At 36.9% G+C, this 12382-nt stretch overlaps 1 protein-coding gene across 2 annotated transcripts in view; it reads left to right on the forward strand.

The window, feature by feature from the left end:
• Positions 1–12382, forward strand: part of LCA5 (LCA5, lebercilin) — an 88107-nt gene that overhangs the window by 25345 nt on the left and 50380 nt on the right. For both annotated transcript variants that reach the window (XM_003121398.6, XM_021092140.1), the window contains exons 2-3: positions 5537–5920; positions 11025–11554. In XM_003121398.6, coding sequence (XP_003121446.3) covers positions 5722–5920; positions 11025–11554 — 729 coding nt within the window. In that variant the 5' untranslated portion in view covers positions 5537–5721. The remainder of the gene's footprint in view (positions 1–5536; positions 5921–11024; positions 11555–12382) is intronic.

The raw sequence follows: 12382 nt of genomic DNA on the forward strand, positions 1-12382 counted from the left end.
GCAACACTAGATCCCAGCCATGTCTGTGACCTACACCACAGCTCATGGCAATGGTAGATCCTTGACTTACTGAGTGAGGCTGGGGATCAAACTCGTAGCCTCCTGGATACTAGTTGGATTTGTTACCACTGAGGCACAATGGGAACTCCCTGTTTGCATGATTTTGATTTTGATTTTATTTTTAATATTTTATTTATTTTTTTGTCTTTTCTAGGGCTGCACCCACGGCATATGGAGGTTCCCAGGCTATGGGTCTAATTGGAGCCGTAGCTGCCGGCCTATGCCACAGACACAGCAATGTGGGATCTGAGCCGTGTCTGCAACCTACACCACGTCCAACGGCAATGCTGGATCCTCAACCCACTGAGTGAGGCCAGGGATCAAACCCACAACCTCATGGTTCCTAGCTGGATTTGTTAACCACTGAGCCATGATGGGAACTGCTGCTTGATTTTTAAAAAACCTCTTTACTAAAGAAAATTTCAAACAAATATGAAACAGAGATAGGCTAATGAAGCCATATTTAATCTCTACCTTTATCTAGATTATTTTGAAGCAAAGCCCAGACATTATGTGATTTTACCTATAAATATCTCAACATGTATGTCTGAAGTAAAGGGTCTCTTTAAAAAAACCCTCCAGGAGTTCCCGTCGTGGCGCAGTGGTTAACAGAATCCGACTAGGAACCATGAGGTTGCGGGTTCGGTCCCTGCCCTTGCTCAGTAGGTTAACGATCCGGCGTTGCCGTGAGCTGTGGTGTAGGTTGCAGACGCGGCTCGGATCCTGTGTTGCTGTGGCTCTGGCGTAGGCCGGTGGCTACAGCTCCGATTCAACCCCTAGCCTGGGAACCTCCATATGCCGCGGGAGTGGCCCAAGAAATAGCAACAACAACAACAAAAAAAAAAAAAAAAAAAAAAAAGACAAAAAGACAAAAAAGACAAAAAAAAAAAGAACCCTCCAAACCCCAAGACCATTATCTCACCTAAAGCAATAGCAATTTGTTAATGTCATTAAATATCCATTACATTTTATAAATTGTCTGTTTTGAGTCAGGATTGAAATAAAGTACAATTTGCAATTGTTTTCCCTAAGGCTTTTAAAATATATAGATACCCTCTTCCATCTCTTCTTTTTCTGCTTGCAATTTATGCATTCAAAAAGCCAACTTGTCTTATAGAATTTGCTACAGTGGGGGTTTTGCTAATTGCTTCTTTATACATCTATCCCTTGTATCTTCTATAAATTGTTATTTCAATTTAGAGGTTTGATCAGAATCAGATTTTATTTTTCTTTTAGGGAAGTAGATTACTCCAGAGGTAGAGTTATGTCCTATATGGAGGCACAAAGTGTGAGATTATTTCTTTTCTCTGGTGGTAGTGGCCCTTAGAGATCATTGTCAAGTTTCATTAGTGGCTGCAAAATGCAATGTTATAATTCTGTCATTGCACTATTCCCTTTAAAATTTATTAGCTAGAATAATTCTGTAAAGAGATACTTCCCCTTATGCATTACTTTGTTATTTTAAGATGCAATATCAGCAGGGTACCTGGTTGATTTAAATGATTGAGTTCATCCCTTAGTATCTTTCAAAGGTGACTAATAAGTTTTTTTAAAATATATGAGCTCATGAATTTAAACATACTATATGTGTTTTAATCTTTTGCTGATGTAGTTCTTACAGTTGTCCCATCTTCAGCTAGTAGGAGCTTCTTGGAGTGTGGGCCTGAGCCCTCTGACACACCAACAGTGTATCTCATAGCTTTCTTGGTTTCTAGTAAGACCACATTTCTAGATTCTTGAGTTCACTGTTTATGTTTCCCCTCATATGTGGAGAAAGACATTTTACAAGGAGCTCTTGTTTCTTTTAAAGAAAAATGGTATTTAGACACTTCATTTGGGTGCTAGGAATATTTGTTGCTACTAGTTCTTGTTTCTAGGATTTTTCAATGGACAGAGCTAGGAAATAGGTTGTTTTTTTTTTTTGTTATGTAAAATCTATTATAAGTTCATACTGGTACTCCAAATTCACATTTTGTGCTCCAGAGTTTTAAAACCCATATTGGCTTATATTTGTTTATTCTCAGGAAATTCTGATGCTTAACTGCACCAACATAATTATTCATATGCTTTATCTCACCATGCACATGTACTAGTCTGAGAATAACAATGCCAACAAGGCAATTACAGAAAACAGTGTTAAGAGAAATTTTGTACTTTTTGTTAGTAGGATGTATCTTACTAGGGACTGTGTTTTTTGTTTTCCTTTTTTTTTTCCTTTCCTTTTTTCTTTTTTGTTGGCTGCACCTGTGGCTTGCAGAAGTTCCTGGACCAGGGGTCAAACCTGAGCCACAGCAGTAACAATGCTGAATCCTTAACCACTAGGCTACCAGGGGACTATGGGATTGTGTTTTAAAGTTGTTTGAACTGGTTAATCTGTGTGGTTTTGCCACCAACCGTATATATAGTTAGATTTATTTGTTGCATTTTCTTTTGATTTATAGGAAATGCTTTTTAAAAATCTAATATCTAAAAATCACAGTTTCCAAAGTGTGTCTTCAGAAATTATAAAGAAGTCTAACTCCATGTCCCTAAATCTGCTTCTTCCTTTCCTCTATAGCTATATTGTACAGCTCACCACCAGGACATGTGGCTTTTAATATTTAAATTAATTAAAATTCAGAATAATTAATTTTTTCCTCACACTGGCCACATTTCAAGTGCTCAGTAGCTACATGCAGGTAGCTATCATACTGAACAGATTTTGGAACTTTTCCTTTGTTGCTGAAAGTTCTGTTGGACAGCCCTGCCCTAGGGAACCCACTTTTTTTTTCACTGTTTGTTTATTCTTCTACTTTAAAAAACATAAAACTTATGTATACAAATGTATAACCCTCCTTCTTTGATAAATGGGAGCATAAAATACATGCTTTTCTCCCTTTTCCTTTTCTTAATATATCCTGGGGGTCACTCTAGACTGCAGAGAATATTTATAGATTGTCCTCATTCCTCTAATAACTTGGTGATGCTGTACTTCACTGTGTAGGGCTTTACCCTGTATGGAGCCTGGTCTCTATAGATGGTCGTTTTGGTGGCACTAGTCATTTACCATGACAACAGTGCTGCAGTGAATCATAGTAGCACTGCCTTGAGCATGTGTCTTTTTTCATCTGTTACTAAAACCAATATACTTTTAACACTAATTTCATCAATGGGGTTCTTGTTTCTTCTAAATATTAAAAACTACTCTAATTATAAAAGTAATTTTATAGGAGTTTCCGTCATGGCGCAGCGGAAACGAATCCGACTGGGAACCATGAGGTTGTGGGTTGGATCCCTGGCCTCACTCAGTGGGTTGAGGATCCAGTGTTGCCGTGAGCTATGGCATGGGTCACAGATGCGGCTCGGATCTGGCGTTGCTGTGGCTCTGGTGTAGGCCAGCAGCTCTGATTAGGTCCCTAGCCTGGGAACCTCCACATGCCATGGGTGTGGCCCTAAAAAAAAGGACAAAAGATACACACACAAAAAAGTAATTTTATAATTACTTTTTTACTTTTAGAAAATAAAACTGTTAAGAGACAGATAAAATTATCTAAAATTGATGTTGCCTACCTAAAAATTGATGTTGCCCAGACATAATTTTGGTCCATATGTATACCTTGGTTTGTAGTTGTTTTCAGTTCTTGATTTCATTTAAAAAGAATACTCAGTATTTTCAGTATTTTTCAATGACTGTGTATAGTTGAGATCATATTGTATACACCAGCTTGGATTTTTCTTTACCATAGTAATGTAAACATCTTCCTTGTTAACACAAACTTTTTGTAAACATTTCTAACAGCTGCATATTATGCTGTATGGATTTTTACAATACTTTTCTTAGCTTCTTAATTATTTTGCAATAGTTTGACCTTTAGATTCCTTCCATTTTGTTGTTTTTTTAATTGTACTGCATTAAACATTTGTGCATAACTTTCCCCCTATTTTTAAGGTAATTTTCATAGTATCCAGGAATGGAATTATCGAATCAAAGATTAAGGCATGATTAAAGATTTAATGCATTTTGCCAACTTTCTTCCAGTTTTTTCTTGATAATTTTAGAAGCACTTTCTTCCAGTTTTTTCTTGATAATTTTAGAAGCACTGAATGTTACTTTGAGAAATCTTTTATAGTTTGATAGGTTTAAAAATGGTATCTGAGGTTGAAAATTTTTATGTGCCTATTGTTTGTATTGCTTGCTATGGGTCTTAACATGGTATTTGCCCATTTATCCCCCCCGCTTTTTTTTTTTTTTTTGCTGCCCTGCCACATATGGACTATAAAGTCCTATAGTCCTGACCTAAGCTTAACGCACTGTGACGGGCTGGGTATCAAACCTGTGTCCCAGCACTCCCAAGATGCAACCAATCCCATAGTGCCACATTGGGAACTCCTGCCTATGGCATGTGGAAGTTCCTGGGCCAGGGATTGAACCTGCGCCACAGCAGCAACCCACACTGCTACAGTGACAATGCTGGATCCTTAAACTATTGCGCCCAAAGAGAACTCCTAATTTAAGTGTTTTTTTTTTTTTTTTTTTTTTTTTTTTTTTTTGTCTTTTTTAGGGCTGCATCTGCGGCATATGTAGGTTCCCAGGCTAGGGATCTGATCAGAGCTACAGATGCCAGCCTACACCACAGCCACAGCAATGCCAGATCGAAGCTGTGTCTGCCACTTACACCACAGCTCACGACAACACCGGATCCTTAACCCACTGAATGAGGCCCGAAACCTCATGGTTCCTAGCTGGATTAGTTTCTGCTGCATTGCACCATGACGGGAACTCCTAATTAATTTTTAACATGTTTTAGTTTTACATTTTTATGCAATCTTAGATGTTTTTCTTTGTTAACAGACTTTGTTGATTTCTTTGATATCCCCACACCACCAAAAAAAGAAAAAAAAAAGAAACTGGTGATTTGATCATTCTTCACCTTTAAAATCAGCATTTATAAATATTTATTTATTTATTTTTTGCCTTTTCTAGTCCTGCTCCCGCGGTATATGGAGGTTCCCAGGCAAGGGGTCTAATCAGAGCTACAGCTGCCGGTATATGCCAGAGTCACAGCAGCTCGGGATCCGAGCCGCCTCTGCGACCTACACCACAGCTCATGGCAATGCTGGATCCTTAACCCACTGAGCAAGGCCAGGGGTTGAACCTGCAACCTCATGGTTCCTAGTCGGATTCATTAACCACTGAGCCATGACGGGAACTCTGGCATTTATAAATCTTAAGATTGAAAGGAGTCAAATTCACTTAACATTTATTCAGAGAGTTGTATGTCAGGTACTTTACATCTTCTCTGTCTAGTCTATAACAGTCTGCCTTTGCTCCAAATACTGTGAATAACTGTGTGAAAATATAGATGAATTAAATTATAGCCCCTTTTAAAAATTACAAGCAGTATATTGTTTTGCTTTTAGTATCTTTCATTGTAATTAGCTGTAAAAATCCACTTCGTGAAATATGATGAGTTTCCCTCCCCTTCCTTAATTATAGCAGAAAAAGTATTTCTTCTAGTCGCGCTGTGGATTGCGGACTTCAGAGACACAGAGAAAGCAAATTGCACAGACATGAATATAATCCCCAGGATCTGAAGACTCTAAGAAATGGTCTTCAGGTTTGGATTTTTCTGAAGAAAAGAATCTGTGAAGTTATGTGAATAGAGACCATTTTTCAAAGCCATGGGGGAAAGAGAAGGAAGTCCAGATACTGATCGAGAAAGTAAGGCAGGCAGACACTGTTACTCTGACTGCTCATCTGACTTTGGAGGTACGCCACGGTCCTCCAGACGGTCATCGCTGGTTCACCCTTCCTCACCTACAAGTATTAAGGGCAAAAATTCTAAAAAACAAATTTCAGATAGCCAAGTGCATCATCAAGGTAAGCATCCTTTAAAATAGTCTCTAGACCTAGCATATTCATTTTGAGTGCTTGAGGAAAACTCGTATGAATGATGCTCTTCTATTAATACATATAATGCTGTGCATGGAAATGGGCTGATTTGTGTTTAGAAAAGGATGTATTTTTATAAATATATATAAATGTTGCTTACGGTATTGTGTATTAAGTATCCTTTGTTATTTTCAAAGTCATGCTATACATAGAAGAAAGAACCATAACTAATTTTGTTTTCTCCTGTTCCTAAATAAATGATTGTCTTGGGGTTTGTGAGGTACTGTAAAGGCCAAAAAAAAAAAAAAAAATCACAAAAACATTTGTATCTTTATCTTCATTTCTAAAAAGTAGTGAAAGGCATTGATGTAAAGTGGTTAAGGGGCATTTTTATAGATTGAGTAAAATTACTTCTGCCTACCTACTGCAGAAGTTCAAATTCAACCTAGAAATGTAGTTTGGGACTTGAGACCACCAGTGTGTTTTTTTTTTGTTGTTGTTGTTGTTAAACTGTGTTATCATGAAAACAACATAAATAATTAGAAACTTTTTTTTAAATTAAAATGTTACTAGTCTGGAGCTAGGTATCAATACATATTTGACCAGGTAATGTTCTAGAAATCTCTTCTTCATCTTTTTTTTTTTTTTTTTTTTTTTTTTGTCTTTTTTTGTTGTTGTTGTTGTTATTGTTGTTGTTGTTGCTGTTGTTGCTATTTCTTGGGCCGCTCCCGCGGCATATGGAGGTTCCCAGGCTAGGGGTCGAATCTGAGCTGTAGCCACTGGCCTACGCCAGAGCCACAGCAACGCGGGATCCGAGCCGCGTCTGCAACCTACACCACAGCTCACGGCAACGCCGGATCGCTAACCCACTGAGCAAGGGCAGGGACCGAACCCGCAACCTCATGGTTCCTAGTCGGATTCGTTAACCACTGCGCCACAACGGGAACTCCTCTTCTTCATCTTAATAAATCCCTGGTCAGTAAAACCCTGGTGTACTTAATAACAAAATATCTAAGGCTTATTATCATAGAAAAGTAAGTTAAATGAGGTTTTATAGTATACATTAATAAATGCAGCACAGCTATAACAGCAGTTGCTTAGAATGATTGGATTGCATAGTGGAGAGTGGTAAAGTTGGGAGTGAAACAGGAAAATGGGGGCGAGGCATGAAATGCCTGGAATCCTATTAATATACTGACAGTTTCTGTTGGAAGGAATAGTTAAGTAATTGAAAAGATTGATGCAGGGATATGATTAAATTTCCCTTTATGAATTTTTACTTTGAAAAGTAATACTTGCTTTTTTAAAATCTGCAAACAATGTGTGTTCCTTTAGAAAGCAACCCTCTGATTGGACCCCTGATCTAGCTTCCCAGGGATGTCGAGGCTTTTAACAATTAGGTGCTTTTTCTTTTTTTCTTTTTTTGCAAGGGCAGTGCTACAGATTTCTTGGTCTCTTCCTCCAAATCTGTCTCCATGCAATTTTCTTATTTTGATTTGTTGTTGAGAACATGATGTGATATTAAACTTTTGTTGTATAATTAAGAACAAACAGACCTTAGGGTTAAACCTTAGAAATCCACAAAATCATTTACATACCTTGGGAATATTGGCGGGAATACTTTAATTTTTCTCTCCTTACCCAGAAGCATTCTAGGAGGCTATCCAATTAAGGAGCCAGAACTTTTTATGCCTTATCTTATTTAAGAAGATAATTGAGAGAAAGCTGTGAGAAATAGTTTTAGCTAGCATAGCCCAGAAAAATTTCAGTTGTCTGCTTTGCATTGTCTTGTGAATTAAAATCTCTGTGGTAATTTTTAGATCACTCAACAGGACCATACTGATAACTTTCCTTAAACATTAAGTAAATTTCTTTTGCTTTAAGTTGCAATTTCCAGTGTAGTCTAAACTAAGGAAAAGAACAAATGTAATTAAAAAAGGATCCTGAACACTTGAATTTGTGGAATTTTGTGTTTGACAACATATTCTTCCTTTAAAATTTTCAGCACATTTTATTATTTTAAAAAATAAAGTCTGTGCTCTATCAGAAGTTTTATATATATAATAAAATTTAATAATTTAGGTTATACATGTTTGTATATTACATGTTACATACTTGTTCTATTTCTTGTTTTATCAGTAATATAAGCATATTGAATTTTTGGTAGATGCATAGTTTATCTTTGTTACATGTTTTTTAAATGGAGTCATTGTAATTTTAACACCTCAAGGAAGGAAAAAAGCAATATTTGCTCACTTTTTTGATGGTGACTTAACAAGGAGAGGATAAAGAATGATAAACACAACAGTCATCTTCATTTTTACTCTTATTAGCCCTGTACTTCATCTTAATGTTTCTAAAAATGAAAAGGCAAGAGGTAGATGAAAGCTGAGAAACATTTTTGAGTTCTGGTCAAGTATACTTTGTAGACGTAAGTAGAATATGCTACAAATAAATGGTCAGATATTTAGGATGTCAGAAGTTGGTTGTGGAAGCCCTTTCTGTCTGGCTAAATAGTTGAATAAAATATTAGTGGAAAAATTTTACCCTAATTCATATATCTAGGCTTTTGACTTTTCTAATTAAGTTTCCATTTATATGAAGTCTTGTCTGTTGAGCAATACAGTTTTGTACATAAAAGCCAGAGATTTGGAATGCTTAATGAAAATCCATATGTACAGTCTTTTAATGTATAAAGTTTGTCACTCCAAGAGATGAGTACATATTCTATAGTAGCATATAGATACTAAAACTCTTTTAACCCAGTATTTTGGAAAAGAAAGAAAATCGAAATGATGAGGCTCCAATTTAAAATTGAAGCAGTTGTCTCCAATGTAAATGCAAGTCACAAATACAAGCTACACATATAATTTATATTGCCACATTTAAAAAGAAAAACAGGTGGAATTAATTTTAATAATGTATTTTATTTAACCCAGCATATCCAAGATATTATCATTTCTAAATATAGTTAATATAAAACATAGTGTGTGGAATACTCAGCCTTCTCTTTTTTTTTGAACTAAGCCTTTGAACTCTGGTGTGAATTTCACAGTTGTGGGTATCTCGCTTGGACCACCACCATTTCACATTTCTCAATAGCCACATCTGACAACTGACTACTATATTGGATAGTGTAGTTTGTTTGTTTGTTTCTTTTTCTGTCTTTTGTCTTTTTAGGGCAGCACCCACAGCATATGGAAGTTCCCAGGCTAGGGGTGGAATTGGAACTGTAGCTGCTAACTTGTGCCACCACCAGAGCAACCCCAGATTTGAGCCGAGTCTGTGACCTACACCACAGTTCTCAGCAATGCCAGATCCTTAACCCACTGAACGAGGCCAGGGTGGAACCTTCGTCCTCATGGATGCTAGTCAGATTTGTTTTTATTGAGCCACGATGGGATCTCTGGATAGCGTACTTTAGAAGTCACCAGTAGGTTTTCCCTCATTTCTTTTTATTACTACCTCCTTTCATGTATTCAGGCATTTATAGAGCTGGAATCCCAAATCAGTATACCTTCAATATACTTTCTCTAAAACTTCCATCTCTTTAATAAAACTTTATAATGTTAGGTTGTAAGTATTACTTGTAGTATTACTTGTTATCTTTTGCTTGTTTACCTAATCAAATCAAGATGTCCACTATCTGGTGAGATGGGTAGGGAAACGTTGGGTTTTGGGGTTTTCTACTTTTTCTCCATCCCCTCCCCCCACTGGAATGCATTTCCTTCTTGAAAAAATGCAGTCACCTTGGAGATTAAAGTTGGTTAATTCTCAACTGTGGCAGATTTCCAGATGCCTCTTTTAAAGGGCAGGTGTTCTGTATATGAAGGGCTAAGTTTAGTGGACTTTTAGTAAAAATAGTAACATTCTAAATTTTTGTGAAATGTGAGTTAATAAGATTTCATATGTTTATATTTTTTAGGATGTAGTTTTTTTGTTTATCTTTTTCTTAAATTATGAAGATTTTTTGTTTTTGGTGGTTTTTTTTTGGCTTTTTTTGGCCTTTTTTTGCCTTTTCTAGGGCCACTCCCGTGGCATATGGAGGTTCCCAGGCTAGGGGTCTAATCAGAGCTGTAGCCACTCGCCTGCACCAGAGCCACCAGCCTGCACCAAAGCCACAGCAGCGCGGGATCCGAGCCGCGTCTGCGACCTACAACACAGCTCATGGCAACGCCGGATCCTTAACCCACTGAGCAAGGCCAGGGATTGAACCCGCAACCTCATGGTTCCTAGTCGGATTCATTAACCACCACGCCACGACGGGAACTCCATGAAGAAGTTTTTGATTCGACTATCACACAAAAGCAAGCCCTGGGAAAGCATTTACAATCACATCTGTACTGCTGAAGTGTTTTCCATTTTCAATCACTGATACATGGGATTAAATTTTTATTACTGACAGAGAATATTTGTGGAGAATCTTCTATCTTACATGCATACTTCAGTTAATCCTCACTGTGAAATGATATCCTCATTCTATAAGGGGGGGGGGGAAATAGACCTGGAAAAGGTTTGGTTGAATTGCCCAAGGATTTATTAAGTATAAATCTGAGTCCCAAATCTTCTTGCTGTCGTATTGTCATCCTCTTTCCCCAAATAAAGATTTCTAATTAATTTTTTTTAAAAAACATACATTTCCACATTTCAAATAATGATCCCAAATATCTTGGCACAAACGACTTGAGTATTACAGTGTTTTGTCCAGTGTTTATCAGGCACCATGCTAGTGCTGACAGTGTGTCTATTTGAATTCTGGCTTGCCATCTTATCTATAAAGTTAAAAATGGTAAAGCCTAATATCTCCATCTTTTAAAGCAATGTAAAGTAATCCCCTATAAACTATTGGGATATTATTTTGATGGATCAGAATATAATTCTTGAAGTTTCTTAAAAGATTTCAGACCTTTCTTAAAAACATTGTATTAGGTGCTCTAAGTAAAACCTGATATTTAACTAAATATTGTAAAAATCATTTTTTAAGGAAACAAAATGACTTAAAGAATATTATGGATCCACTTGTGTTAGGATAAGTAAATAATACTGCATCTGGTGCAGCTTCTACTTTACCTTATTACTGTTTCTTTTTTAGTCCCTAGGAAACCAAGCCCTAAGGGTCCGCCACACAGAAAGGGAGTCCAAGTGGGATTTCGCTCCCAGAGCCTCAATAGGGAGTCACTTCGGAAAGATACTGATCTTGTTACAAAACGGGTTCTTTCTGCAAGACTGCTAAAAATCAATGAATTGCAGAATGAAGTAACTGAACTCCAGGTCAAGTTAGCTGAGCTACTAAAAGAAAATAAAGCTTTGAAAAGGCTTCAGTACAGGCAGGAGAAAGCCCTGAATAAGTTTGAAGATACCGAAAATGAAATATCACAACTTATTGCTCGTCATAACAATGAGATTACAGCACTCAAAGAACGCTTAAGAAAATCTCAAGAGAAAGAACGGGCAACCGAAAAAAGGGTGAAAGATACAGAAGATGAACTATTTAGGACAAAATTTTCCTTACAGAAATTGAAAAAGATCTCTGAGGCTAGACACCTACCTGAACGAGATGATTTAGCAAAGAAACTTGTCTCAGCAGAGTTAAAATTAGATGACACCGAGAGAAGAATTAAGGTAAAATTTCTGCAGTGTCTAATTGTGCTGTTTTGCGTTGTTTTTCATTGAGCATTTAATGTGCTCTTTTAAGACTGCTTTTGAAGTTCAGCATTTACTTGGAAATGAAAACTAACTTTTTAATATTATTTTTCTCAGAGGTTAGGAAAAATTTAGGGTTGTATCCTTAAGAGCAAGGTGTAAAAGACTGTATACATTATTGGGCCACATATTAATGGATGTTTAATTCTGTGGATCCTAGCCATTTGGGGAAAATATAGTATTTGATTATGTGATTGTTTCTCTAAAATTGAAAATGATACTATAATAGCTTTAGCATATAAAACTGACATTTGGGACCCATTGTGTAAGAAATACCACGTGAACAATAGTTTCTATATTTCTTTGAACATTTGTGAAAGATATATTTTGGAACAGGGTATGCCTCTGCCAGTTCCCTCCACCCTCCTCCCACATGAAAACTGATGTGAGAGATTTAGTTAATAGTTCGATGTTGAGTTAATAGTCTGAAAATACCATACACACACACACACACACACACACACATATATATAATGTATCTCACAAATCAGATAGTATATTTCCTCTAAATGGCTAAGATCCATGGAATTACATGTCCACTAATACATGGCATGTGTGCACGCATGTGCACGCTCTCTCTCTCTGTATATACCAAACAGAAGCCCTGAGTCAGAACTTAGGAGTGACAAAGTAGCTTGGAAAACAAAGGTAGAGAAAAAGTATAGGAATAAAGCCTGCTATCAGAGCTCTCTGACTAAGGAAAGTCAGAACTGCAGATAAATTAGCCTTCTGCATTGTGTTAGGTGT

This window comes from Sus scrofa, chromosome 1, assembly GCF_000003025.6.
Source record: "Sus scrofa isolate TJ Tabasco breed Duroc chromosome 1, Sscrofa11.1, whole genome shotgun sequence".
Classification (NCBI taxonomy): Eukaryota; Metazoa; Chordata; class Mammalia; order Artiodactyla; family Suidae; genus Sus; species Sus scrofa.